The sequence below is a fragment of the Colletes latitarsis genome, chromosome 6 (genome assembly GCF_051014445.1).
Source record: "Colletes latitarsis isolate SP2378_abdomen chromosome 6, iyColLati1, whole genome shotgun sequence".
NCBI lineage: Eukaryota > Metazoa > Arthropoda > Insecta > Hymenoptera > Colletidae > Colletes > Colletes latitarsis.
The window spans coordinates 9,233,477-9,260,717 of NC_135139.1; the positions used below are offsets into that span (position 1 = coordinate 9,233,477).

General features: G+C 36.7%; 2 protein-coding genes across 6 annotated transcripts in view; both read left to right on the forward strand.

Annotated features, from left to right (window-relative positions):
• The first annotated feature begins 1,994 nt into the window (after nucleotides 1-1,994).
• LOC143343017 (poly(A)-specific ribonuclease PARN) lies at nucleotides 1,995-15,899 on the forward strand. Of its 5 annotated transcripts, none has more exons than XM_076767481.1 (12): nucleotides 1,995-2,139; nucleotides 2,696-2,909; nucleotides 3,070-3,345; nucleotides 3,412-3,694; nucleotides 3,762-3,883; nucleotides 3,955-4,181; nucleotides 4,257-4,326; nucleotides 4,415-4,470; nucleotides 4,554-4,640; nucleotides 4,741-4,933; nucleotides 14,452-14,540; nucleotides 15,120-15,898. In XM_076767481.1, exons 1-12 carry the CDS (start codon nucleotides 2,121-2,123, stop codon nucleotides 15,212-15,214), a joined length of 1,731 nt encoding a protein of 576 aa, XP_076623596.1. In that variant the 5' UTR covers nucleotides 1,995-2,120; the 3' UTR covers nucleotides 15,215-15,898. The 5 variants fall into 5 exon arrangements, with proteins under 5 accessions (XP_076623596.1, XP_076623598.1, XP_076623599.1 ...); XM_076767485.1 differs by having other exon boundaries at nucleotides 2,028-2,139; nucleotides 2,683-2,909; XM_076767482.1 differs by lacking the exon at nucleotides 1,995-2,139 and adding an exon at nucleotides 2,322-2,339 and having other exon boundaries at nucleotides 2,683-2,909; nucleotides 15,120-15,899.
• A 1,386-nt stretch (nucleotides 15,900-17,285) lies between these two features.
• LOC143343018 (protein cortex) overlaps nucleotides 17,286-27,241 on the forward strand; it is a 202,418-nt gene continuing 192,462 nt past the window's right edge. Inside the window, exon 1 of the mRNA XM_076767486.1 lies at nucleotides 17,286-17,451. Coding sequence (XP_076623601.1) covers nucleotides 17,326-17,451 — 126 coding nt within the window. The 5' untranslated portion in view covers nucleotides 17,286-17,325. The remainder of the gene's footprint in view (nucleotides 17,452-27,241) is intronic.

Sequence of the window (27,241 nt, forward strand, 5' to 3'; positions counted from 1 at the left end):
TCTGTAGTTGTAATTAGTTTGTTTTTCTGGCTGGCTCATGTATGCATGTACTTTGTACATGATTGCACCATACATGCCAGACTTCCCTCCCCTGTATTCTGTAGCTTGAAGTAGTTAGTTTATTTATTGCATGGGTATTTGCATCAATGATGGACGCCGCCAGCACCACGATCCAGCATTTTTGAACAAAACACGATTTGCATTAGCGTTGCGAAACATAAATATATTTCCATTAAAGATAGAGTTGCGAATATACAATAATCGCGTTTGCTTGTAGAGTTGCGAATTCCTATTTTTCGCGTTTCCTTTTCAGGGTAGTGTTGCAAATTCCATACGCCATTGCTTTTATTATTATTTAAAAATAGTGTTGCGAATTCACTGATCGGTTTGCTCTTAGTGTTGCGAATTACTATTTTTCGCGTTTACTTTTCAGTAACATTTTGTTAGGTTATTGATCTCTTCATCAGTCAGAGTTTGTACGTGCAGTTGCACATTCTAATTTCGTTTCTAGAAAACATGTGCTGGATCATCTCACATGTATTGACATTTTGTTAGGTTCTTCATCTCTTCGTTGGGCAGTTCTTTTAAAAACTCTCCCTTTGTAGCTCATTTCTAACTTTTCGATGGCTTCTGTCTTAGATAGGTTTTCGAATTCTTCACCAAAGGAAGGGTGGTTGGGGCGAGGCTAGGGTGGGTCTCCTTACGCAGCAAGCTCCTTGCGGTGAGACCTGGGCATTATTATTTACTATGTAATTAATATAATTATTAATTACATAGTAAATAATATGAGCTAATGGCTGCGTTCTTCTTCCTATAGTGTCATATACGTTTTTCAGAAACTATTTCGTTTACCGTAACAATCGCAAGAGTATTTCATTGTGTATTAAGCTCTTGTAAAAATGCAGATACACATCGATTTAGATTTGAATCACTTTCAAATAGGTACTTTCGGCATAGTTAGTTTTATTTCTCACCGTGAATAGCGTTGAATTCTTATTCCATACTAAATCAATAACGTTGAAATGGTAAGCAGGTTTTCTACAGTCCCTAGATTCTTTGAATAAAAGCACAGACCAGGTATATGACTATTGTATACCTCGGTGATACAGTCTATGTTTGTAAGCCATTGATATATTATCTACCAAATGTAATTCACGTACATTTAATTCAAGAATTTGATGCTAGGTGGACATGTGAATCTTCTATATTCTCACAAGTTGTCCTGCGAGTATGCACTTGTTTATATATAAGAGCAGGTTACGAAACACAGTCACATGGGAAGTGAAGAGACATGAATCAAGATCATCCATGACTGTTTTCACTGTTTAGTAATGGACGTAATTCTGATCCTATTTTTCTTTGTATAAATTTTTGTTATTTAATTTTATTTTAAGAAATTCATGTGCTTTTCTTGTCTAACCAATATGTGTACAATGAATGTTTACAGTTTAAAGGTATGAAATTGTTCTTATAACAAACAATGAAATGCTTTTTATGAAATAATATTTGCGATACAAATAATCGATAGTATTTATACACACTTAACCAAAAATTATGTCGAATTAGTTTCAATTGACTCCTTAGTAATTTATACAGTTATAATTTATTTACATTAATACTATTTACAATTATATTGCCACACAATTTTATTTATTCTTAATGTTTAGGTTAAATATTTGATAAAATTGTTGGCACGCAAAATTTTTGTCATATTGTAATTTTTAACATTAACTTCTAAGAAAATTTAATTATTAATGTGACTTATTTAATCTGTTTACAACAATAAAATTGCGAGAGTCCGATTTAGCACTCGATAGAAAGAGTACGCAGTATTTGTGCATCTCTGTCTATCTAGTGCTAAATTGGACTCTCCGGTTCAATATGGCTTGTCTAGAGTCGGTTGTGGTATGTCGTATGTATCATAGGTGGCATCTCCATCGCTGAACAATTTTTGTCAATGAAGTTTCTGCTCTAATCTACTGATTAAATATGGTGGCATGAAAAGATCGTGAGGGATCGTTGGGTCCCGTTAGTTTTCGCGTCTAATTACAGTTCCGGGTAGAAAATCAGAAATGTCTGCTACAGGTTGAGTGTGGATAAACAACATATAAGGTTAAAAAATGGAAGTGACTCGCCAGAGTGAGTAACTAGAAAAAATTACCGTCATATAAGTTATACTATTCAACATCGTGGTGATCGTGAACTTATAATATTTCGTTTTCTTTTTGATCAATTCCCAACGATGAGGTTTTGTGTACACGCACGTTGCTCCCTTTGAATGCAGAAACACCGATAAACGACCGAAAACATTAAAATATCTATAATCTTCTTCCTACATGGTTGGCTCACACTATTCCTCCTTTATCTTTCGAATGAATTTTGTTCCAAATAAGGCAATATATCTTCTATACTTTGTAACTACACAGACTGTTTTCAAAACACTTCCTTCAACCGTTTTGTAATTTCTAAATTTTTGGATGATTCATAAAAGTAGAATTATCGACTCGTCTCCTTGATGGTTGTAGTCTTTTCCCTGGTTCAAAGAAATATTCGCAAGTGTTGTGTTTGTTAAAGTATAAATTTCACAAAGGAGTTACTTTTATAGTTTGGATAGACAATGTTTTTCAGAGACTCAATTATGGTATTCTTGTTAATAAACCAATTGACCATATAAGTGTTTAGAAATTTTCCACAGATTTTCTAGAGGTCCTCACAGAATTGGATGACATTTTGAAAACTGCTTCGTTTCTTGGAATCGATGGAGAATTCACAGGACTTAATTCGGGGCCTGATGCTGGGGTTTTCGATACACCTGCCCAGTATTACGCGAAATTAAGAGCAGGGTCCATGGATTTTCTTCTTGTACAACTCGGCCTGTCTGTTTTTACATTTGATACGGAAACACAGAAGTACGTTTGTTCCATATTTATTCTTATTTTTTCGCTATTGTTTAAATTAAACAATACATTGAAAAAATATTGAATAATTATCGTAAATAAATTGCATAGATAACACAGGTTTTGCACTCTAAATTTAGGTTTTTGTAAATCATCCGTCCTGTTGTTTTAGGTATAATCAGCGATCGTACAATTTTTACATTTTTCCGCGTCCCTTGAATCGCTCAGCTCCAGACTGCAGATTCATGTGTCAGGCTTCGTGTATATCGTTTTTGGCCGCGCAGGGTTTCGATTTTAATAAACTTTTCATGTTTGGTATTCCTTACCTAACGGCAAGCGAGGAGGAGAAGTTACTAAAGCGGTTGGAAGAGAGGCAAAAAGCTAGGGACGAAGTGGCGGAATTGGTACCTATTATGGACGATGATAGACCTCAGATTGAAGAAATATGGTAGTACAATGGTTAATGTTGTTTATTGGAATAAGTCAAATAAAATTTAATTACGAATTGTTTTAGTTCAAGAATAGACGAGTTTATCGCTTCCGAAGCGGAAGAATTGACGATAGATAAGTGTAATGCTTTTATTAGACGACTCGTGTATCAAGAAGTAAAAGTGAGATGGCCAAACAAATTGAGGGTCGAAAGTAAATCCGATTGTTCCGGATATAGACTCGTAGTACAAAGATCGGGGAGTAAAGAAGAAGAGGAACAAAAGGAAACATTGAGAAGAGAAAAAGAAATAACGGAGATTAAAGAGGCAATCGGATTAAGTGCACTTATGAAAAAAATTTCTGATTCTGTAAGTTCCGTCGGTGCTTCTTTTTTTTTTATCGAACGAAAAAAATGTTAATCTATTTTCGTTTCAGAGGAAATTAATAGTTGGACACAATATGTTACTAGATCTCTGTCATATAATACACAAGTTTTTTGGACCTTTACCGGAGAGTTACCTCGAATTTAAGTCTCTCGTTCATAGTTTATTTCCTAGGTAATCTACAGAAATTTTTTACTATTTTTCTTGTATAACTATGATTTTTTTAATTTTTTTTTATTAAATAGAATTTTAGATACCAAAGTACTTTGCCAATCACAACAATTCAAGGAAAACGTACCATCGTCGAATTTGAGCGTACTGCTAAAGAGGGTTAGCCAAGCACCATTTAACATTCCGGATGTGGATTCTATCGGTGGTAGGAGTTATTCCACAATGACCGATAAATGTCACGAGGCGGGTTACGACGCATACATAACCGGAATATGTTTCATTGCACTGTGCAATTATCTCGGTTAGTATGAATATTTTGCGTAAACCGCGGGTACATACTAAATTTTTCACTCCATTATAATTTATATTATCGTAGGTTCCTTACAAAAGCCTGAGGTTTCAATAGTTCTTGCAAATTCACAACTTCTCAATCCCTTTCTCAACAAGTGAGTTTCGTTATACTGTATGTTAACTATCGATATCCACTATCGATGTTGTTCACTATCGACGTGTAATTTGCGATTTTTCTTCTAGACTTCTCATAGCAAGGTTAAAAGATTATCCCTATGTGAGCCTAGTTGGAAAGGATCGTAAGTTTGTTTATGTTATAATCTTTCTATTTTCAAATACAATTTATAATTAAGTGTTGCTAATACAATATCTTCGCGTTTAGCAAACCCTAGCAGAGATCACGTGTTTCATATAACATTCCCGAAAGAGTGGAAGTATAGCGATATTTCGCAACTATTTAGTCCATTTGGTGAGTATATCGTAACAAATTTGTTATTCGTTGTTTTCTGGAAAATACGACGTACCAGCTTTGCTCGTACGAGAAGCAATTCGTGCTATCTCTGTTCCAGGAGGCGTATACGTATCGTGGTTATCCGACACATCCGCGTATGTAGCATTAAATCGTCGTGAGCAAGCCAGCGCAGTGGCAAAGAATCTATGTAAAGCAAGTACGTATAGGATACAAAAATATGTCGAGCATCAAGCATCGTTAGAGATAAACTGCAATGTGGGAGATCGTAAAAGAAAGTTATCTTCGTCCGAGTAAGTAATCGACAATACATACATAGTTACATTTTACATCGCAATTGTACTTTCTATCCAAGATTTCCACATTTTTTTTTTCTATCTGGAATTGGAATTGGACGTTTTATCGTTAATAAATTGCTTAATCAACCGCATTTCGCGTGTATCAACTTTTGAGGTTAAAACGAACACGTTTTTCTAGGATTGTGCGTCTGATTTTTCAATCAGATTTCGCGCTCATTATTTCAGATTTGTAAATGTTTTCATAAAACAAAACAAATCTGAAAGAATAACTGTAAAATCCGATTGAAAAATCACCTGGTTCGATCTCGATTTCGATTTTGGGTACCTGAGTATCATACACTTGTTCTTGAAATTTTGAGAACATAATGGAAACCATTATGCAGACAATACCCGTAATCATCCAGTTCTTTTTTAATCGAAAACTGTTATAATAATGCTGCGAATTAAATTCATGAATCTCTGCATTATTTCTCATGTATTTATTCAATCGACTTATTGTTTCTTCTCATGCATATTTCAATAATAATTGTAGGAATTGTTTGGCTGTTCAAAATAATAAATAAATTCATATGTATTTAAGGTTTCGAACAATATATTTAGAACGTTTTTGTACTTTATATTTAGGTCTTTGTCAGGAAATTTTAGATGCGTTTAGAAAGGTCTACGCCGCTATTGTTTAAAAGCTGTATTTGTCACAAAAATATTAGATACGAACGTATATTTAAAATTACATTTTCCATTTGCATTATGAACAATACAAGCAAAAGAATGGTGAAACTATTAAAATTTTAGAAAAGATTGACTAATAACTTTCAGATATCTGTTTCAAAATTATTTTATTTCCTCCGTATTTATTTCCTCGTTAGTTGAAATAATGGACGTTTTATATTTAGGTCTGTCAGGAAATTTTAGATGCGTTTAGAAGGGTCTACGCCAATATTGTTTAAAAAACTGTATTTGTCACAAAAATATTAGATACGAACGTATATTTAAAATTACATTTTCCATTTGCATTATAAACAATACAAGCAAAAGAATGGATACTAAAATTTTAGAAAAGATTGAGTAATAACTTTTAGATATTTGTTTCAAAATTATTTTATTTCCTTCGTATTTATTTCCACGTTAGTTGAGATAATGGACGTTTTATCGTATTCGTAAATTTTAACTCGATGATCGTAATTCGCCGCCGATTAATCCTTGCGGTTATCGAGAGCGGGCGGAGCGTGAAATCGTCTTCACGATTACGCGAGGCGACGAGAATGGTCCACCTAGGCCATAATTTATCCCCCAGGCTCACGGACACGGTGAAGAGATCGGTGATGCGGGGTGCAGGTTCACGGTCCGTGGAAGAGGTAGCAGCCACGAGGGAAGAGTAACGCGTTATCGGCGCTCGCGGAATGACCTACGCGCGATAATAATTTCAAGCAGCGCGCCGAAGAGGAAAGAAGGGGCAGCGTTTCGTTCTTAAGGCGGCTTCCTGGGATTTCCTGTACACGACCGATTTGCATAGGGTCGTAGAGCTCATTTTAAATTAATGCCCGCGACGCTTGTTACACGCATGTCTTGCCTTCCTACCCCTACTTCCTCTCCCTCGATTCTTCCCTTCCTCCTTCTTCAACGTTTCTTCCTTTTTTTTTTGTCAGCGTGAACCACCGATAGTCGCCGGTAAATCAGAGTTCCTTGCCGCTGTCGGCGAGACTTATCGGATCCAGCGATCACGAATCGATCCGACGGATATCGATAAATTAATCGACCCGGCGCTGAAAAATGATTTCTAAGCGCTGATTAATGGTGCCGCGAAGAAGAACCGATTCCGCTCGGTGCGAGCCTGGCCGGAAACGCTCGCGAATAGCGCGAGACAAAACGATATTTCGCATACTTAACCCCTTGACCTTGATCGCATTTACGAAATAACGGAAATCGCTTTAACTCTTTGCGGCACAGGATTTCAGATAATAAAATAGATCCATGTTGCATAGAAATTTTATTGCGTTTTAAATTTTAAAAAATTGGTATATTTTTATTAAGAAAGGTATCACATAATGTAAAAACATAAAAAAAAATAGTAATAGTTGTCGCAATAAACCTTCCGCTTGCAACAATTGATGAACCTGTATTTTATATTGGTTGAATGTTGCCAACACAAGTGAATAGATTTGTAACATTTGTTGAAGATATTACCAACTGCTTTACGTAAATAAGACGAAATATAAACCTATGCGCATGCAGCTGTTGCAATATTTCAAGGTGGGACTAAAAATGTCCCACCATGCATCACGGTGCATCAAAATGGTGGGACACTTTTAATCCCAGCGTGCCCCAAAGAGTTAACACGTTCACTGCCAGACGAAAACCGTGCAATTTTCTGCAAGACTAAAATTTTGATTTTAAACTATTCTAAACTGCATAACTTAAAACTTGTTTCGATACTTAATTTTGTAAGTTTGCTAAAATTCACAAATTCTATCCAAATTTATTTCCCTGAATGTCTCGACTTGAGAATTAATTTTTCTACTTTCACAGTGGAAAATCCTATCGTCCGTATATGGGTGACGCGGCAGTCAAAGTGTTGAATTAAATTTTATCGTTAGAAGCAATTATTTTATTCGATCGATCTTATAGAACTTATGGAAAAATATTACACTATATAAACTTCACATTTCAAAAATTTCAATAAGAAAGTACAGGTAGCCCTTCTACAACACGGTTTCGCTCTAATACGATAAGAAAATTGTGAAAACCTTTGTACAACTTTATACTTCTACAGCACTGGATAACATGATTTTTGTTTAACATATTTAAAAACTAAATTACCTTAAAATAATAACGCGAAGGAACAATGAACTATAATGGCTTTACATGAAAAAATATAAACAAATTATAATTTATTAAATTAAGGTTGCGTTAAATTAAAATAATATTTTTTAATAAAAATTAAGTTGCTTATGTAAAATTAGAAAAAAAGTATTTGTTTTTAATAAATTTTCGGAACGTAACTTCCTTTTTTGTACTGGCTCTGGGTCTCATGTAACACGGTTTCACACAACACGGCATTTTCTAGGAATCTATCTGCCGTGTTATAGGAGGGTTACCTGTAATTATAAAATTTGTAAACGCCTATGATGTAAATTGTACTCGTGTATTTCGTAAATTCAATTTGTGTCATCACGAATGGAAGTTGATCCGAGTAAGTCAAAGGGTTAATTTACGATTTATAGTTCTGTGGAATAATCGGTGGAAAAAGATAAAGAAAAACGGCTCGAGTTATTTGTTTGAACGAAAAGATCGTTCGAAACCGTCCGTAGAATCGGATCGCGGCGACGTAGAGGCGCGCCCAATCGCGCTCATTACGGGTACAAACGAGCCGCATTGCCCACGTGCGAATAAAAGCAAAAGCACGCCGGTATTAGGGTCTTGATTAGAATAATGCAACACGGTTCGTATAACGTGTCGTGTCGTTCCACGGGGACGCGTCCGCAATGCAAATGCGCGCGTATGAATCAGTTTGAACAGACACGTGGACAGCCTCTTCGGGAGGATTTTCAAATTGCAATAAGGGGATACGATCTTTCGGGGTAAAAAATTACTTTTTGAAGAAGCGTGGCTATCGGTTCGTAAATAACGTAATTTAACAAACACAATATATTTTGGTAGCAACATTTGGTAAACAAACTTTATAAGATCTTAGAAGTACAATGTTGACTTTTGTTGACTATCGGTTGTAATAGAATATTGCGTATCTAAATCAATGTTGATATTTTTAGAAATGCTACGAAGCGTGTTTTGCTTATCACTGTAAACTGTATCGATTAGAAAAGTCCCATATATTCGCGTAGGTTCTTGTCCCAGAAAATTCTCAGGCAATTTTAATCTTTTTCCCCCTTCCCTTGCTTGCTTTATGAATCAGTTTGACCAGACCCGTGGACAGCCTCTTCGTGATGATTTTCAAATTGCAATAAGGGGATACGATCTTTCGGGGTAAAAAATTACTTTCTGAAGAAGCGTGGCTGTCGGTTCGTGAATAACGTAATTTAACAAACGCAATATATTTTGGTGACAACATTTGGTAAACAAACATTATAAGATCTTAGAAGTACGATGTTGACTTTCGTTGACTATTTTAATCTTTTTTCCCCCTTCCCTTGCTTGCTTTATGATTCGTTGGAGTACATAATGAACACGCTGTAGCTGGACACGCGTGTGTATCTGTTACGTGGTCTCGCGTGTGCGTGTCCAGTACCCCGCATGGCCCATAAGCATATATCACTTGGCGGTACCAATGCATCACTCGGCAAACGCTCGCCAACACCGTCGCGGTCTGCTTCTGTGTCGCACGCGACTTTTATCCGAAGCCCACGCCGCGAGGTTTGCTTTCCCGTCTGCGGGACGCTTCTTTTCCACCGAACGAACCTTTCATGTCGCACGGAAACATCGCGGGCCCAGTAATTTATCGACGATAGCCGTTCGCGTGCCGCGTCCGTGCTCACCTATCGCCACGGTCGTTTCGATCCTCTCCGTTCCTTTATTAATTTTCAGGGTTCGTCAATTTCTTATTACCGCGCGTACCCGTTTAGTTCCCTTCCGCGTCCGCGAGGAAACCCAAGGCCGTACAGTAGTCCCGCGCTTGGTGACCAAACTCTTGCCCCGCCGCTTAGCAAAAAAGTTCTCGTTCGTTGCGCGACCGTTCGCTTTTTAACGACTTTCAGAGCGGCATTTTGCGGTTGATTTTTTTCTGTTTAATTTTCAAACTATCTTTGGAGAATATGCACAGATTTTTTAAATACAGAATAATCAACATTGTGGAAGTTATAATAATACGTTCAGACTATATAAAAGCTAATAATTTCTGTGATTATTGATCTTTTATTTTTATTCTGATACCTGCTATGAACCAACACATTTTTATTAAGAATCTCCATTTTTACAGAATATCCATTTAAATACAGAATGGTAAAAATTGTAGAAGTTTTAATAATACGTTCAGGCTGTATAAAAAACTAATAATTTCTGTGATTATTGATCTTTTATTTTTATTCTAATACTCGCTATAAGCAAACACATTTTTATTAAAAATTTCCATTCTTCATTTCAAATGTGTAGAATGTCTGAAGACTTAAAAACCATTTTAAGTTGAGAGAATTTGTACATATATCTATATGTAAAAATACGTGTTTTACGATAGAATATACCCTTAATTGAGATTTAGTTTGCAGCAGAACTAAAAGGAAACGTATCTACAATGCGTGTGCGTGGATAGATTAGAAATATTCGAGTACATTAGGCTTTGGTCTTACTGGTAATTAAAACTTTTCAAACGGGATTTGTTATCGGTCGCTGAATAAATAACACCGGCGACGAAGAAGCCGGTCACTTTGCATATCTGGCTGGGTAAATAACGTTTGCGATTCCAACGAACAGCCCCGCGAATCGAAGTAAACCACGGCAAGTAATGACGATTTACGATGCAGATCACCGTGGCTATACATTAAGCTATTAATATCAGTCAGAGGTACATTAACCCCCGGCTGCCCAGGTTACTTACCGCCTTACGAACTCTAAGGAAATCACACGTAGCGTGCTTATTAAATGTTATTTATTGTGATGCCGAATCATTTATTAAAGAGATTATTAGACATCTGGTTCACCTGCGTCGGAGTGGGTCGAGGAGCCCCGATCGTAATAAATTTCTATCCGCCGCCGCGAAGTAACATGAATAATACGGGACATTGTAGCAACCCGCGAGTATTTTTATTACGTCGATCGACCGTTTAGCGGATCGATCCGCAACGCGGATTTAATATAGATCGTACGCGAAGGGTGAAACGTTGAGCGTAGAAAGAGGCGCGTTAACGTGGGAATGGTGACAACCGTAACGTTGACGTTTATTGTTTCATCGACACTCTGTATTTTTCGGTAATAAAAACGATATTAATCGGAAATCATATATCCCCCGGGCGCTGTCCAATAAATTTTTGATATCCGTGCAGCGCGTTTTATTACGACGTATTCGGGGGGAAAAAAGAAATGTCTCGCCCCGTACGTGTATATTAATTACCGTGAAACAGGTTATCATGCCTGACCATTCGCGTAATTACCCGGCTCGAAACGACCAACGGTGGATCCAACCGATCGAGGCAATCGCCTTCCGTAACGCCAGCAAATTGGAAAAAGATTAAGATTCAAACGCGTCCGCGATAAATCGGGATGGCTTATTGCAGAAAAATTCTATAATGGCGCTGTATATCGTCGGGCGCCATATCCACGTTATTACCAAGCAATTTTCGCGCCGAGCATACGTTATTTCGGTAGAGACTTCTTTCGTTCTGCATTTTATTGCGTTTCGCTTAGTTACATTTAAGCATTCGGAATGCTTTTAAATACCGAACCGGGCGAAACGATTGTACGAAATTATTTTCGTCATATTTGCATTAACGTTAACCGACCCCAACGGGTTTCAAATTATACTTAACGGGAGTGTTTTATGCTAGAAGTTTGAAAAAGAAATGATTTTTTCTTTTCTCATTTTTTTAAAGCACAGTCGATTATAGTTTCCACTTAAGACAGATGCAAAAACTTTTTATTTGCTTATTTACAACAGGATTTGTTTGAATTCGTAAAATTAACGAGATCAAAGTGATTTGCTTGCCTTTAAAACGTCTGTCGTCGTGTAAAGTAGGAAATGCAATATTTTAAAAAAATACAGTTATTCGCGATGTGGGTGTTAGAATTTAAAAATAAGCAGCGAGTGTACGCGTGGCGGAAAAAGGCACCAAAAGGGGAAAAGAAGCTGCAACAAGTAAAAGAAAACCGGAAGCATGTTAAACTCATTATAGCCGCGATCCCGAAGGCATAATCCAGATACAGCGGCTGTGTTCGCTATACTGCTTGCTCCAAAGTATTTGCATTATGCATGGAAATCTACTATCTCCTGGTACCTTTACCTTCTTCAGACCGTAAACATTACTTCGGTGTCTGATAATATTATCAGATATCCCCCTAAGACGGAACTTTAAAATTCTATGGATGCATTTCAAAGAAGGAACGGCCACGATTCGAAGGGATAGCAACGGAATAAAAATATCACGTATTTCACCATCTTGAGAAAGGATCGTGTCCAAAATAGTTTCGTTAAAATCGAAAGCGTCTCTTCAATTTTTAACAGCAAACTAGAATTCTGTTAAGCAGGAATATTACATCTGAAAAGATAGCAACGGAATAAAAATATCACATATTTCACCATCATGGCAAAGGATCGTATCCAAAATAGTTTCGTTAAAATCGAAAACTATTCTTCAATTTTTAACTGCAAAATAGAATTCTGTTAAGCAGGAATGTTACATCTTTTCCTTGGAAGAAAGGGATTCATCGTGGAAAGAATTTTTCTATTGGTTGTCGTGCCACTGTGTAAAAATGGCTGCTCGAATGTTTATTCGACGAGGAACGCTCAGGGATATCTACTTTCGGAATAATTCGAGCCACGCTCGCATCGGATTCCCCGTCATTTAATGCCTTGGCGGAAGTTTACAGGGATACGAGGAGGTACATATCCGCTACACGAAGTTCAAGGTTTCGTACAAGATGCAATAAAAGCTCGAGTCGCTCGATGCAGTTACCATTCCTTGGAATGACAAGAGTTACGAGCGTAGTAATTGGTCGGCACGTGGGCGCCTCATTAATACCGTGTTGCCGGCTAGTCTAACCCATGTATCTTATAGAGTTGCTGCCAGTGTCGTGACAATGCACACCGAGAATTCCTGAACGAATTTCTGGAACAGTAATCGCGCTCCTGATGGCGCATTGACCCTCTAATTGCGGGATCTATTAGATTGCCCCATAAGTTTGCTTTTGAGGTCGACACCTGGAGAAACGGTTGAGTCTGTTTTTTCATATGGAAAATTAAATCCTATCCTAATTTTCAAACAGTGTATTTGCTCATTCAATTTCCAGTAAAGTCAGAGAAACTGACGTTACACCGCTTCAAACAATCCCCAATCAATTGAGAAGATTCAGAACCGAAGATTTGAACGTTGGAGACTTGGATGGATCTCTCATCTGCCACAGAAACGAAGAGAGATCTTTCTTAGATTAGTCTCGATCAGGTGCCAAGAGAAAACCGAAGAGATAATTTGTATTGTACATTTTTAACAACTTAGTTATTTTTAAGAAAACATTTGCTTACGTCGCTTCAAACCATCGCCAACTGATTGAGAAGATTCAGAACCGAAGATTTTAACGTTGAAGACTCGGATGGATTTCTCATCTTCCTCAGAAACGAACGATCTTTTTTAAATTAGATTTTTAAGGAAACATTTGAGTGTTGCATTGAAAAAGCTTGCCCTTATCGGGGAAGATTTTCTTCGCGCGAGATACGAAGTTACGTTTAGAGGCTTGTTAGGTTCGTTGAAGTGGTTGATGTTCGCGAAAGACACGCATCGAAAGAAAATTCCCCGCTGAAAGGGTATCTGGCATTCTTGCACTGATCAGCCATACTTAACGACGATGTACACACGTGCATTCTGCATGCACGCACGTGATGCTGCATATTCATAAGTTGTGACTACGGCCAACAACATTTCCGCAGCAAGCTTCAACACGTGCACCGAATAAATTCTTCGTACTGTTACGCTCGATAGTGTACGACTAGAGGCAATTGATCTCTTTTTTTTTTTCGACGAGCCGTATCCGGGCCTTGTATGGGATTTTTCAGACTTTAAACTTTGGTCCATATTCCCGCGTGTTCGATCAATTCCCGTTAACGTACGTTGTACGTACGCACGACGGAAGTGATCAACTTGTTTCCATGCACGATCACGGAACGCGTACGCAAATATGCATGTTATTTATTTCCGGCAATGTCCGTTTACGATTTCCACATCGTATATTTACCGCGAATACCAAATGTCCTGTTGTGCTCCATTTCGCAACAATTCCGACAAATCGTGTTAGAGTATGGAGAATGGAAAAATGAGAAAATATAAAAAATTATTGGGCAAATAGCGAATTTTTATTTTGAGACCGACGAGTTTATTTATTTTAACAATTAAAAAAATTCAAAGGTGTATAGAAGGAGTATAGATATAATTATAATTGAAATGGAGTCGAAATAAAACTATTCCTAACGCTGTTTCGGTTCCTCGTGATTGAAATCGATATTATAACAGTTTTCGATCCCTGGAAGATACACGTTTGGTGAGTAATCCTTGAGTGTCCGGTTCTGAGTCTTGATAGAATTATTCTATCTTTCCTTTTGAGGTTTCGGGTTGGTACTTGGAAGAAGTCCTGTATTTGAACTATCTGAAAGAAACCCAATTATACCATAAAATTTAATAGAATGACCCAAAAATAACTGCATAGAACCTGTCGCTAAATGACCTTGCCGTCGATGCGGCATTAAACCCAAAGGAAAAAATAAAAAAAGATACACGTTTGAAATATTTGTGTGCAGGATCACGGATCTTGGATCAAGAATTACCGCGATAGACAGGGTTGACTGTTTTGTTTGTTTTCAGAGATGTCGCGATGGAAACGGGGGAGAACTCGGTGTCGACGAACGGCGCAAAGAAGACGCAGAACGAGGATGAGTGGAAGGTGGCCACAGGTAACAAATTGGAATTAACGTCAGAGTCTATCGCCCATTTTTCTAATCCTTACAAACGATCGAGAGCTGTGTCGAAGACCCGCAAGGTAGTCGGAGTCGTTCGTCGAGCAAACGAAAGTCGCGCAAAATAGCGAACAAAAAAATAACCTTACCTCGGTCGCGAATATTGCAGTATAAATAATGTAAATCGTGCGAAAATCGCGGAAAAGCAAAAACAAAATGACCAGAATTGTGGTACCCTTTGACCAAGAAAAGATGGTCGTCGCAACACGAACCCCTATTTTTCCAATTAGAAATCGGTACAGAAACAGATCGAAAAAATAGGTAAATTGTCTCTCAAAGATACCTCATTATCTTTGATGAGCAAGAATTGCAATTTATATTTATATAGTTTATGCATTTCTTTTTTGGAAAAGAAATAATTAGCTAGAAAAATTTCAAATTTGAGACATGAAAGTAATTTTGGTTGCCTTTGATCATTTTTATTTGTTTGCAGAAAACGTAAGGGATTTAGAGTTAACTAATAGATTCGGAGGGTTATGTCGTTGCGAATAAACCAATTTTTTGTTATCCGCGTAGGGAAACGGCGCCGAAAGCGGAAGTACAATGACGTTGACACTGCTGAAGTATCCGACATGAAGAAGGCCTTCGCCGAAGTGGCCTCTTGGCGTTAATTAGACTAAAACGATGGTGAATGAGTTGAGGATGTCGAGCCAGGTCGGCATCATTTTGTTGGTTATATAATTTCTTGTTTCGTGATTTTCAAAGCGACACGGATATTCACGCTATTTGTTTTCTTTTCTTCTACGTATACATGAAAGAATGAAGTAATAATCCAACGTAGTTAGTGCTGCATCGTGTTTTCACTGTATTTAGTTTTTCGATAGATTCACGAAATTTAGTTAAACGAACTTAATTAAAGTTTATGTTTAACTGTCGTTTAAAAACTAAGGGCGCGTTCAAAATTTAAAAATATTTTTATTATCGATCATTTCCCTACGAATAGTTGATTTTTTAGGGAATCGATTGATAATTCAAACATTTCAAAAGTTTGAATACATAAGTTTCGTCTTTTCAGACGGCTTGTACATCTGTGTAAGAAAAATCAAACTTTTTAAGGAATGCATAGAATGGCAATTATTTCACGCTGTTATTGAATGATGTAGCTAAATATTGTAATTTAGAAAGCGATCTTGTTCTGATACAGGATCGTTTTATAATATGTAAGTGAGTTCTCTCGAATATAAATACACGCTTACGAAATATTTTTCCTATATAATGGACCACACAGTCCGTTATTGAACGTGACAAACAACAGATTGGTACAATAAAATAATCTGCTGCTACGCATTGTGACTTCATTTTTTACACATTTCTAGATCCATCCGTCTTCCTGTCGACGTAACAGATAATTACACGACATGTGTAATTATAAAATAAATTTTAAAATTGGGTTACCACCTTCTTCGATACTTCAAGATTCAATTTTCAAAAATTCTTTAATATAACATTTTTTATTTTCAGCATGATTTCAAAGGGGTTAAGATATATACATATTTTATAAATAAATCTATATTATTATAATAATAATTTAGGAATTACAACGTAATAGAACTTGCGTACAATGTATAATTCATTTAACAATAAAATATGTATTTGTTATAAACGATTCAATTTGTTTTAAAGAAATATGCAATTTTATATATATAAAAGAACATTCATGATTTCGTACTGTAAAATTTATACGACAAATAGTTTACAAGAAAATTCAGGCGACGCAATTACGTGACACACGCTGTTGTATGGCTTTGCCGTTAAAAGGTTCGTGATTATGAAAAAAAAAGAACGGAAAGGTATTTACTGCTAGCGAATTTGGCCTGGCTTTCCTCGAAACAGTCGAAAGTTTTTTTGCTTCGATAAGTTACTGCCTGTTATGTTTACGTTTTTGAACAGAGTACGCCTAGCGACGTCTTCGTGATCCTTGCTCAATGTCGATCAGTTAAACGTTGGTCGACGCAGAAACCGGTTCGTGGCACATTATACTCGTTCTCGAAAGCAATTTTGTACTTTTGAAATATTCGTGATCGTCTTTCGTCGCATACTTATCGAATATAGTATGTGGCTTTGTGTCGTACACGTTGTGTAATTAAATTGCAAACGATCGTAAGCACGGTACGAATTAAAAGAATCGATCCATTGCGTGTATCCGCGGAAATAAGTTTCAAAATTTCTGTTACGAAAGATCGATTATAAATACGAAACGTTGAGAAATTTTTTTTTAAACTATTGTCAATATTTGATTGTACTTTTTGGGGGATAAAAGGAGATAGTTTCAAATTGCAAAACGAATTTTTTTTGTGTAGATTCGTTTTATTATTTATCAACTGTAGAATTTTGGTAATTTCTTCTCACAGTTATCTAATTGCAAAATGAAAAGGAATTTCTTTAAGTTAGATAGTTTACGCTGGGATTGAACTTAATTTAAAGTGAAAATGTGGAGAATCGAAACATTTATAGCGTTTGAAAAGAAAATGAACTTTACTTTTTGTAGCATATTTTTAAAATGTTCTTTTGATTTATGAAAGAAATGATAAATCGATTTTTTGAACCTGTTACACAAGAATCCCCCCTTAAAGTACATCGAGAACAGTGCAATTTGTTGAAAAATAAATTTGATAATTCGATCGCGTTTGATGCTAAGTAATTTAAAATTTGCAGCCGATTGACGTGAAATTGTGTTAAGTACGAATAAAAGTGCAGAAATCAGAATCCCTGACTATACAAAATGCGAAGGGCTCGATCGCGTTTTGATAATGAAGACAATCGAGATGAAAACATCTATACGACACCATTACGCAGAAGCTCCGTCAGGATACCAAGGTTGCGATTGGCGGATGTGAACCTCGAACTGGTGAGTTATTTTTAATACTCGTGGCCAATTAGTGAACCTTTTGTGTCATTTATTACATTGAATTCTATCATGTAAAAATTAATTTCGTATATTACGTTTGGGAAAAATGATCGAATATTTAAAAAAAAACAATTTCAATTTTGTGTATTATTTTGTTTTAAAATGTGTCAAACATTCGTTTACATAATTTAATTCTGTATAAAAAGAATAATATAAAGATACGTGTTTTTAACAATTTTATCTTGTAAAGTAGGCGTTCTTTAACAAACTGTGTCCTTCCTTAAATAACCCTAAACGGAGCCATTTGTGCTCGTCGGTGGAGTGTTGAATTTCTTTTAAACCGGAGGGAAATAAATTTAATTTTATATTACAGTAAAAATCCTTGCTTTTTCAATACTTGGTTCGTCTCGAAATCTCACTTCCGTTTTTTAGCGACGCTGACAAGCGTTGGACATTTTTGGGATTTCGAAGGGCATTGCATTTATAAAAGTAAGGCACATGCCGCATAGAAACCCCAACCCTGCCTCAACGAACTTCACACTGGTTCTTGAATTTGTCACACCTGAAAATAAATCACATAGTTATTTTTATTTCATATATTTACTTTTCGAACTTAATAATTTTTAGTCTAACGTTACCACGTGCACGTAATCAATTAATTGAACCGTTGAAATTGTTTTTGAAGGTAGTTTTACGTTGAATATTGACTACAACAATATAATAAATAACTTTGCAGAGGAACGTATAATTTGTAATAACATAAATATATCTACTCGTATTTTTTAAAATAATTCTTTCCAGGTCACTAATAATAATTTATTAAAGGAGTTGAGTATTTCCTGTTTAATTAACGTTGAAAACGTTTTTAATAAACTGCTTGTTACGTCCTTTAGTTTTTCATTTTGGTTAAACTACTTAGACTATTACTTGTTAGAATATTTGTATTATTTTCACAAAGTCGTTAAAAATTGTTAAGAGGGTAAGTCTGTACGTTATGTCTATTACGACATCGCAGGAACTTGTTATTCAGAAAAATTATATTTATGGCACAAAGGTACCACTAATACGCCCCTATTTAAGAAGCATAGCACTTAACGAATATTAAATTTGATATACTGAATGAAGGCGTTCCGTGATAACTGCCACGATACTTCCTTCCGGCACTAAATATTATATCGATATATCGATAACGCGGAAGATCCCTAGTTACAGCGTTTTGCCCATCGTCTGATTCACAGTATCCAGCTACAACGCCATTAGCGGTGATTTACTGCGATTCTGCCCTTTTTTCTTGGTAAACACCTCGGGCGTACGTAAGAATCTCTGCACTCGAGAGACTTTACGCGTCCATACACGAGCCCTTATGGCTTTACTCTGTGTGCAGGGTGTACCACAAATTGGCCCCGTTGAATTATTCCGCGGTCCAACCTGTATTTCAGAAATGCGAACAAAAGTACAAAGCAACGCTCCTCGAACGACCACAGTGACTAGCCGCGGCGAAGTTTAGTATGTTGTTACTATGTAACTGCTCTACTATAAAATATTCTTGCAAACTATTTGAAAATGCGTTCATTGAGGCTTTGTTAAAAACTTATTAACATTTAAAGTTCCGCCTGTAGACATACATCCAATGTATTTTTTCATTGTTTGAATTTTGAATCGATAAAATCCTTCAATCTGCTCAGAAGTTATGATTTTTTAAACATACGTATGAAATTTCAGGAAAACATTTCTGGCCACACAGTATATTTTCGGTGAAGAATTTTTTCCTCGAAAGTATGTAGGATTTCGAGGGTATGTCTATTGACCAAAAATTATTGTAATTGACCCCCGCAACCAAAAATAATTTTTCCAGAACGATTTGAAATTTTGTAATATTGTCGAAAAATTTGTCCACCTACTCGAATTTTTTTTTCGAAAGTATGTAGGATTTCGGAGGTATGTCTATTCACCAAAAATGATTGTGATTGACACCTGCAATCGAAAATAATTTTTTCAGAACGATTTGAAATTTTTCTTTTTCGCCGAAAAATTTAGGCACCCTACCCCCTGTCGATTCTTCTTAAAACTTCGTTTTTCATTTTTAGTAATTTCGTTTGACGTCCTACAGAAAAGTTGTCTAATACTTTTTTGTAGGTACCCATGAGCTCTACTTCAGAAAAAAGTTTCATTGAAATATATTCACTATTGTAGGAATTATGGCTGTTTTAAAATTGGACCATTTTGACGGGGTTTTTCTAAAATTACGGGGTCAAGGAATAACTTTTCGAATATTTTTATAATTGCTACATATTCTACACTAAAATACGCGTCGTTTGCGTTTTTGAACATTGAAATCGTCCAATCAGTTCAGAAGTTATGATGTTTTAAAGATTCGCATGAAATTTCAAGGAAGCATTTCTGGCCTGAAATTATATTTTCGGTAAGGAATTTTTTTCTCGAAAATGGTTAGGATTATGAGGGTATGTCTATTGACAGAAAATAATTATAATCGACCCCTGCAACCGAAAATAATTTTTTTAGAACGATTTGAAAAATTTTTTTTTAGTCGAAAAGTTTCAGCACCTACACGAATTTTTTTCTCGAAAATGCGCAGGATTTCGAGAGTATGTCTACTCACCAAAAATGATTGTAATTGACCCCCGCAACCGAAAATAATTTTTTTAGAACGATTTGAAACTTTCCAATTTTCAGGGTAACAGACAGTTATGGTCAGACATTATATTTTCAGTAATGAATTTTTTTCTCGAAAATGCGTTGTAATTCGGGGGTATATCTATTCACCAAAAATGATTGTAATTGACCCCCGCAACCGAAAATAATTTTTTCAGAACGATTTGAAATTTTTCTTTTTCGCCGAAAAATTTAGGCACCTACCCCCTGTCGATTTTTCTTAAAAATTCGTTTTTCATTTTTAGTAATTTCGTTTGACGTCCTACAGAAAAGTTGTCTAATACTTTTTTGTAGGTACCCATGAGCTCTACTTCAGAAAAAAGTTTCATTGAAATATATTCACTATTGTAGGAATTATGGCTGTTTTAAAATTGGACCATTTTTACGGGGTTTTTCTAAAATTACGGGGTCAATGAATAACTTTTCGAATATTTTTATAATTGCTACATATTCTAGACTAAAATACGCGTCGTTTGCTTTTTTGAACATTAAAATCGTCCAATCCGTTCAGAAGTTATGATGTTTTAAAGATTCGCATGAAATTTCAGGGAAGCGTTTCTGGCCTGAAATTAGATTTTCAGTAAGGAATTTTTTTCTTGAAAATGGTTAGGAATTCGATGGTATGTCTATTCACCAAAAATGATTGTAATTGACCCCTGCAACCAAAAATAATTTTTCCAGAATGATTTGAAATTTTTCCAATTTAATTGTTTAATAACTTTTTAACGAAGCCTCAATCAACAAATTGGTATTTTTGATTTTCGTCTTATTTTGTCCTCTAGAATCTTCCATTAAAATTTTTCCCAGGGTTGGTAGAACACCTTGTATAACACTTTAGATTTATTTTTGCTTGTAGAACACACTGCTGAAGTGTGTAAGGAGAAATGCGGAACATCCTGTATATCAGTTAAAAATAATCTGATTTATATGGTTTTTGGACTCGTGTCGATCGTAAGAATCCCGAGAAATGTGTTGGTATCGTTTAAGAAAAGTAAGAAAACTTTGTCTTATTGTACGATTATTAATCTTTTCGTGTGTCGGTTCCTTTCGTTTCACCGGTTCTCTTTCTATTTCTATTAGATCAGATTTGAGTTTAAGTTCAGGATAAATCGTGGGAAGTTAACCGTGCAGATTTTAGTGAAAATTAACCGTGCAACGCCTTATCATGAAGATTGCACAGAGTGATGAACTTGGAAATATAGAGGTACCGAAGGTCCGAGAGCTCGGACCAAGAAATGGATGGTGCGAGAGTGCGTACCGACTGCAACTTAAAAGGGCGTGCTGCGCTATATTAACGGCAATATATTGCGTCCCAGTGTAATGATTTCTTCGGGTTGTACGGGCCTTGAGATTTACAGTGCCCGGCAGCACGGCGCCCCGCGCCGTGGCACAATGATACAACTTCGTTCCCCTGCGTAATACCACTTCTATCCGAGCGTGCGTTTCTTTTCTATCGCGGAGAAATTGAACATGGCGTTGCAGCCGTTTCTGCCTCGCCATCGCGGTCCACCCCGTCGATCTCGCGAATAATCGATCGGTCGGTTCCCATTATGAAAATCTTGCGCGTACAATCGATGATCGTTCGATCGCTTAACTTGGAATTTCTTTCAAATTTAACACGTTTTCTGCCGAACCAAGAAGCGTCGCTTCAGACGATCGTTACGAAAATAGCATTAGGGTGTTGCTTACTTCAGCGTTCCGTTTCGTATTACCGAGCATTCTTCGAGAAGTCGATTCACGAGGAAGGGTTTGACACGCGATCGATCATGTTTTCTGTCTTGGCCTGTTGTTGTCTGCACATAGTCAATTGTCACGTTCGCATTTTCGTGCCTTAGAAGCTATCAATACGAAACGGCGGTTCTTTATGGACGCGACATCGACAGCATAGATATACGCTTCTCTCAAACAATGGCGTTTCGTCGTCGAGTCATGTACACGGTGGCACGATATCGGAATACATTCTTGCATTGTCATCCCGTCGAATTAATTCCTTATCTCTGAAACGTATAATAGCGGTTAGAAGCGAAATGGCGTCCGTATGTTGTTTAGAGATACGTTCTGCAACGTTTGAGAAGACGCGTAAGTTGGTTGGCGAAGTTGTTGCATCTTCATTGCCCAATTTTCGTAGAATTCTAAAATAGTCTCAGTGATTAATAATTACTAATTACATGTATAGAGTGTCCCCTGCTGTAACATTTTAGGAGATTAACGTAGAAGTGAAAATAAGAAAAAGATGTTATATGAAGTTTGCTTGTAAATGTTTTATCGCAAAGTTTTACGGCAGGGGGTTGAATGATATAAAGTTAATAATCCAATTAGATTGTTGTCGGTAAAATGGTCGACGGGAAAAACGTGGTAAGCGGGGAAGAGAGTCATGCGGAGGTTAGACGGTTACGGCCGAGTGATTTAGAGGATCAATGTTAAATTTTATGCACGGTAGTGAAGGTGCTCGGACGACCTACGGATGTGTGCGTCGAACGGAGGGTGAAGAAGAAGCAGAAAAAGGAGAAGGTGCGAGAATCGCCCTTCCCAGCCTCGTATATTTCTCCACACCGTGCAGAAATGTGCGTGCGCATTTAAATAAGGCCGTATTTCTGCGAGATGTTAATAAATTTGTGGTCGAGGCTATATAACCGCGAACTGCGCGACTCGATAAGCGAACGGAGAAATGCTTCGGGCGTTGTTGCAATTAGAACTATGATAATACGATTTCATACGTTGTTATTATGACTTTGTACAAGAAACGTGTAATGTCCATAGGAAAAGTCCTCTGGAATTTTCGTCGATCATTTTACTAAATTAAAAGAAGGATGTTAAAAAATGCTAATCTTTATAGATTACTATTATCGGTGAAAATATGTTTTTTAATATACAGTTGCATGCAAAAATTTCCGGCCAGTTGTATTATTCGCTTTATATTTCAAAAGTTGTATTTAGAAAAATTTTCACTAATATTGAATGAACGAGTATCACAAATAAAGAGAAATAATGCAGCAATATATTGAAGCTACTTATTTACGTAATTGTTAAAGTACCGTGTTCAAACAGATTAATTTACTAATTTTATAAATAAGTACACGTACAATAATAAACGGCGTTTATTTTTTGTATTATTTCTTTTTATTTCTGATATCTTTTTATCTAGTATTAGTGAAAATTCTTTTAAATATCTCTTGTAGAATACAAAGCAAAAAACATAGTTGGCCGGAAACTTTTGCACGCAAATGTATATTGTGGAATTAAATCTGTTATTCTTTGTTAAACTTGTTAACTCTTTTTGCTGATGTATTGGACTTGTTAGAAACTCGTAAAAGTTTTCTAGGGAATTTTTCTTATGCACGTCGTGCAACGAATGGAATTCGATCTCTCGGATCTTCGGTATTTCTAGTAACAATTTGTCGAATAACACGACTCCGAGTCGTTTCGTATCCGAAGCGAGACAGGGACTCTGTATTCGAATTTTGTATCTCCATGGGGAGGACGATTAAATTTGTACGTCCGTTAAAACACAATGCTTGTTGTACACGGTCGTCACCGCGACCTAACTCTCCTCTCGCATACCGTTCTTCACATCGGCAACAAGAATGGTTTCCGGCCGCGTGCTCGAACGATGCCAGCATATGCTCGAACATCGCTCGCATAGCGGGTGGTTGTCGAGTAACTGGAGCACTTAAGAATTCTCCGACCGATCCACCGGTACTTTGGAAGAGGTATTGCACTGTAAAATCAATTTTTTACCGCATCCTCTCAGCCCGTTACACGCGTTCTTACTTATTCGTCGAACGTCCGGCCCGAAATCTTTATATTTCTTCTCTCGGAATTCACCAAAGTCCAAACAAGATCGGGACAATTTCCATATTTAACTTTTTCGTATAATAAAATTTGACGATCTTGGAGATCAAAGTATGGTAGTTAACCCTTAACGTACGACTTAATTCTAAATAATTTACTTAAATTTGTTCGTACAAGGAATGGTCACGAATAAGAATAGATATGTTTTACGAATATCTCGTGAATGTAAAAATGTGTGATTGATAACGAGTTGAGCTCATGATTGTAAAACTTGACATCAAGGACTTGTCACGAGTCAGACTCGTCATTGCACGGCAAGGGGTTAATACTTCCACATCTAACAAATTATTAATGGTACGGGCGAAAATTACTTTCAAAGCGTGGCCCTTCGTATTTCATATTTTTACTAAAACTTGAAACAATCTATCTTCATATAACATTGTTCATATTTAGTTTCATAGAATATACTGACGAAGTTTGGCCATTGACACCTGGGACAGCCTGTGTACTCAAATTTTTTAAATTTCTTTTATGGATTTATCATTGATAAATGTTGGAAAATTGTCTCTGAAAAAGGCGCGACCAATTTAACGTTAATGTTACTAGAATAAAAAATATTCGAAGGGTAGTAAGGCGTCGTTAACTCACTTCCAACGCGTCGCGACGCCCCTCGATGCACCGAAAATCTCCAGCTCCCACGATCGATGCCGTCGGTTGCGCATCCCCTCGACGACGACGATTGAAAAGCAATCGTAACACTTCACTGTTTCGATTTCACTTGCCGTTTCACGAAAGTCGACTCGTTTCTGAAGTTAAATTCGTAGGTTGATTGTTGAAACGTCGTGGATCGTTTTTTCCGGGCAAGGAGGCTGTAAAAACCACCCGCGGCGCGAGTTCGCGCGGAATTAGTCGACGATTCTCGGTTCGACGCGGGCAAACACAAATCGTGGGTCCATCGTCGAAGCTGCTCGGACTCGTTTATCGCAGCGCGCGCAGAGGGTAACTTGGGACTTAGCAGGCCAGTAGGATTCGTACGCAGCCACCACAGGACCACTAAGGCCCAAATCACCCTCTGCATTCACTGGTCCATTTCCACCCTGCGACGCCCTGAACTAGACTCCTCGTATTCCCTCCTCGCAGTTGCTGCCATTCTGGAACGAAAAGCATCGAATTATTATTATTATTCATTTATTAACGGGAATAAACTCTTTAGTACAAATATGTAATACATAAGAAGCATACAGATGTGGATTTTACATAGTCAAACATTATCGCTTATAAAATTTAACAAAATAAATTAATTTACAATACGTTGCAAGGATAATTTTAGACTTTCTAATTATTGTTCAGTTAAATCGGTTTTAAATTTGCATGACTGATCATTCTGTTTACACAATTCTGAGACCCAAACAATGTGCGGTAATTTTCACAATAAAATAGAAAGTGATTTCTTAAATATCTTGATGGTACGTACAAAGGAAACAATTGAGTAATCGTCGAGCATGAAATATGACCTTTGATTAGCTTACTTACAAACATAATATCTGTGATTTTTCTTCTATTATACATAAGTCATTATAATTATGTGATTCAAGAGGCATGGAACATCCACTATACCTAGCAACAAGACGAAGAAATTTGTGTTGAACTCTCTCAATGTTGTCGATATATATCTTATAATAAGGATACCAAATTATGCTGGCATATTCTAGAATAGGTCTTGTCAAAGCACAATATTGAATTTTGAGTGTATTAGTTTTACTAAAGTATCTGGAAGTTCTATGAATAAGTCCTAGAGAGCAAAGACTATGCGAAATAATTTTTTCATAATGAACTTTGAAAGATAAGATTATCACACTGGTGGACAAAATGACAAAGATGCCTAACACTTTTTGCAACGAACATCTTATGGGAAAGTCACGGTCGAAATATTTATGACAGTTTCCTACATTTCCGATACACGAATATTAGGAGTCTCTCGTACACCCCAATAAAGTAGTTATCTAGGGACTTTTTCTATTAGTATTGGTTGAGGCTTCGAGCAGTGGCCTTTGACGAAAGTGCTCCAGAGTTTCATCAGCATTGCAGAAAGCTTTTTTAGAGTTCAAGTAATTTATCGAGTAGGTTAACTCTACTTGAGGTTGTTGATCTTCAAGCTGTAAACCTTTTTCATAGTTTTCGAACGATTTTTTCAAGCGATAGTTGTTCACCCTGTCTCGTTTAACGAAATGGTAGAGTGAATTCTATTCGATACACACTGAAATCAATGTGTCACTTGACCCATGAAAACTTCTGAACCTCTTTTCTGTGACTGAGAAACATCAGGACTGTGGAAGTTTGGGATATTTAAACATTTTTCATAGTTTTTAAAGATTCTCACACGTTATGAAGATTCCTTTGCGATCAGAGGTTTATCGAGTAACAAAATGGTGGAGTAAATCCGATACTAGTGGGCACAGTAGTGTAATCTAGCGATTTAACCTCGATGCACTGCAATTTCACTGGAGCTATGATCGCAGGCCTAGATCCCGACAGATGTAAATCAATGTCGGCGCGATTTCGCGGGCGACTCCTTCTCAGCGCGTACATGTATATCATCTGAATGCCGCGTAATTATAATGTCACCAGTCGACTGCCGCCATACTTATTTATTACATTGTACGCTGCAAGTAATAACTATCCGACCAGCCGTGTGTCTGTTTTGTAACATGCCAAACTGTTATTCATAGAGCTGTCCCGGGCTCAACAAGTTACGAACATTGCCATTCGACAACATTTCCGAACGTTTCGAGAAAATTTACGGGTGTCAAAGTTCACGTGGACGTTCCAATTTAAGAGATATTAAAATTATCTTATTGTTTTGAACATTGTTCAATTGCACCTACGATTATTCCTAAATATTACTCAATACTTTTTCTAAATGTTATTTGTAAAACAATTATTTCCTCAAATAAGCAGTATTTCAATCTACTATTGATCAAATTAAGAACCTGAAATCAATTTAAGTGCATTATCGATTAAAAACTAATGAAAAGTATTTGAAACGATTATTTTTAACTTATTACTTGAAATACATTTCGGTCATGTTTGAACTGATATTGAGTTTGAGATTTGTGGTAGAGGTGCAAGCGGTAAACGCGAAAAATAACGTAATCCGTGCAGAATGAAATCGATGCAGGTAGAAAGGAAGGGTGCTGCTCGGAGATCGCATTAAGTATGCTTGGTGTTCGAGCCATTCCTTGAATCAGCCTTTTCTTGCACCCTTCCCCTGGCCGGTGCAGCGACCGAGAAGCAAGCAAGAAGACGGGGTGATTTAAGTGGTCAG

Coding starts and splice junctions, on each gene's coding strand:
- LOC143343017 (XM_076767481.1), top strand. Junction 4,182..4,256: donor TGCACTGTGCAATTATCTCG/GTTAGTATGAAT, acceptor ATATTATCGTAG/GTTCCTTACAAAAGCCTGAG. Junction 14,541..15,119: donor TGAGTGGAAGGTGGCCACAG/GTAACAAATTGG, acceptor TTATCCGCGTAG/GGAAACGGCGCCGAAAGCGG.